The 2887-nt window shown below is 54.8% G+C and overlaps 1 protein-coding gene across 1 annotated transcript; it reads left to right on the forward strand.

Moving 5' to 3' along the window:
- BZA05DRAFT_449808 (putative NADH-ubiquinone oxidoreductase 49 kDa subunit) lies at positions 1 to 1559 on the forward strand (the record flags this gene model as incomplete). Its single annotated transcript, XM_051487394.1, has 4 exons — positions 1 to 237; positions 306 to 446; positions 506 to 745; positions 801 to 1559. The coding sequence occupies 4 exons, from the start codon at positions 1 to 3 to the stop codon at positions 1557 to 1559; spliced, it is 1377 nt and encodes a 458-aa protein (XP_051334514.1).
- Positions 1560 to 2887: the final 1328 nt, after the last annotated feature.

The raw sequence follows: 2887 nt of genomic DNA on the forward strand, positions 1-2887 counted from the left end.
ATGGCCTCCTCATTCATACGGATTGCCGCCCGACCGTCGGCCGCTAGATTCCTTCCCCGGTTTGCGTCGACCGCACGATGCCTCGCGACAACGCCACCACGGAGGGCGGAAGCTGAGTACCAGCGAACAACCTTAACGGAGTCGATCCCGAACCCCTCGATGGGGTTCCGGGAAGTCAAGTCTGACCCCGAGACGTCGCCGGAGAACCGGAAGATCAGACACTACACCGTCAATTTCGTATGTCCTCATCAGATGGAGAAAACTGGCGCTGCGGTGCGGTGTAGCGGGGCTGATGGATGAGATAGGGTCCTCAACATCCCGCTGCTCACGGTGTGTTGCGGTTGATTCTGGAACTCAACGGAGAGGAGATCTTGCGGAGCGACCCTCACGTCGGACTGCTGCACCGAGGAACGGAGAAGTTGATTGAGTACAAGACATACCTTCAAGTATGCAATGAAACAGCTTCCTTGTTCGGTGACGGTTGCATTAACGGTCGGTACGATAGGCTCTTCCATACTTTGACCGTCTCGATTACGTCTCCATGATGACCAACGAACAATGTTACTCTCTTGCCGTCGAGAAGCTGCTCAACGTCGAGATCCCCGACAGAGCCAAGTGGATCCGTACCCTATTCGGAGAGATCACCCGTATCCTTAACCACCTCATGTCCATCCTGTCCCACGCCATGGACGTTGGTGCATTGACCCCCTTCCTGTGGGGTTTCGAAGAGCGTGAGAAGCTGATGGTAAAAAAATCCTCTGGATCACGCTGCCGCTGTCGTGCGCGCTGACGCATTCCAGGAATTCTACGAGCGTGTGTCTGGTGCCCGTCTGCACGCCGCGTACGTGCGTCCCGGCGGTGTCCACCAGGATCTCCCCATCGGTCTCCTCGACGATATCTTCCAGTGGGCCACTCAGTTCGGTGACCGCATCGATGAGGTGGAGGAGATGCTTACCGACAACCGCATCTGGAAGGCGCGTACCATCGGAATCGGTGTTGTCAGCGCTGCCGAAGCTCTCAACTACGGTTTCTCGGGTGTCATGCTCCGTGGTTCCGGTGTCCCCTGGGATATCCGCAAGTCACAGCCTTACGATGCCTACGGCCAGGTAGAGTTTGATGTTCCCGTCGGCCAGAACGGTGACTGCTACGATCGCTACCTGTGCCGTATGGAGGAGTTCCGCCAGTCGCTCCGCATCATCCACCAGTGCCTCAACAAGATGCCCCCGGGACCCGTGCGCGTCGAGGACTTCAAGATCTCGCCACCTCCCAGAGCCGCCATGAAGGAGAACATGGAGGCTTTGATCCACCACTTCCTACTATACACCAAGGGCTACGCCGTGCCGCCGGGTGAGACCTACTCCGCCATCGAGGCGCCGAAGGGAGAGATGGGTGTCTACATTGTTTCGGACGGCTCCGAGAGGCCGTACCGATGCAAGATCCGTGCTCCCGGATTCGCGCATCTGGGATGTTTCGACCAGGTCGCCAGGGGTCACTTGTTGGCCGATGCGGTGGCGATTATCGGTACGATGGATTTGGTGTTCGGTGAGGTGGATAGGTAAACTTGTGGCTTTATAGAAGTGCCGGACTTTCGAACGTGGGATATTAGTTATCCTGTTGGCGGAGCGCGGTGGGAGCGGAAAGCATTACTCTGATATATATTTGCAACCACTTGTCATTTTTTGATCATCCGAGTCTCACGTTATGATCTAGAGGTCGTCGGACATGTTGTGTCGCTCGAATCCCATTGTGTTGCCCCTGGACGCCATGTGCCCGCGATTATAGAAGCTGCGCAACCGCGCTTTCTTTCATACAGAGATATTATGCATGATTCCGCTGTTAATAAGTCTCCATCCCATCGGTTTTGTCTCGAACAGCCCTGTCCGCCGCCCGGGCACCTAGATACTAGCCATCACTCATCTATGGGCCAACAAAAACTGTGCCATCTTGATCCCTAGTGCATACAGTTGCGGGCACAGGTCAGAGGGAAGAGGACGAAGCGAAATCAATATACCCAGTAGGCTTTTTACCAAAGAAAAGTGCCGCCCAGCTATCTGGGTATAGTATCACTTGATCTTCTCGGGAGCATGATACCGTTGCAAGGGAAAGCTCTCTGGAGGGAGGAGAAGAGGGAGAAAAGGGAGAAGACGAGCGAGCCAATCGGGGGGGGAGAGATAGGTATGGGACGAGACTGCGAGTGCGAGTGCGCAGATAGGTAGGCAGCACCAATACGGCTTCACTGCGACAGCCAGTAGACGAAAACACACCTGTCCGAAGGCCGCCGACAGGAATGTGCCACTCCCATGTACGAATACACGGCCGAGCCACATCCCCACACTCACGCCGGCAGCAAGAACAATACCTAGGTGGTCTCAACACATTCAATCACACATAACATCCGATCGCATGTGCATCCGGCCTACCTACGTAATGTAACATGGAGACTTCCGATATCTACTTTATCTACAAACGAGATCAGACACTGAGGGGTTACGCATGCTTCGAAGGAACGTAGTAGATATCATACTACTACAGACACTGGCTGGCTGGCGAACACGCATTCAACAGACACATATCGCTTTGCACAGCTCCTGCAAGATGGCTTTAACCTCTCCAATCGCCCCGACATTTTCTCGGATTTTCCACTCAACCTCCGCCACGGCCACGTGATCATCCTCGATCTCGCTCTCCAGGCTCCAGCTGACATCTCCAAGCGTGGCGGGGTCATTCTCCTCCAGCTGTTTGCGCGGGATGCACATTGAGACCGACGGTGTCGGGTAGGAAGAATTGTAGGAGAGTGTATCTTATTGAGAGTAGATGCCGGGTCGGGTGGCTTTGTCGTGTGAAATCAAGTTCCAACCAACGCTTCGTGTCTATGACGGCAAAAAGC

This window comes from Tricharina praecox (assembly GCF_024521635.1).
Source record: "Tricharina praecox strain CBS 144465 chromosome Unknown BZA05scaffold_68, whole genome shotgun sequence".
In the NCBI taxonomy this organism is placed as follows: domain Eukaryota; kingdom Fungi; phylum Ascomycota; class Pezizomycetes; order Pezizales; family Pyronemataceae; genus Tricharina; species Tricharina praecox.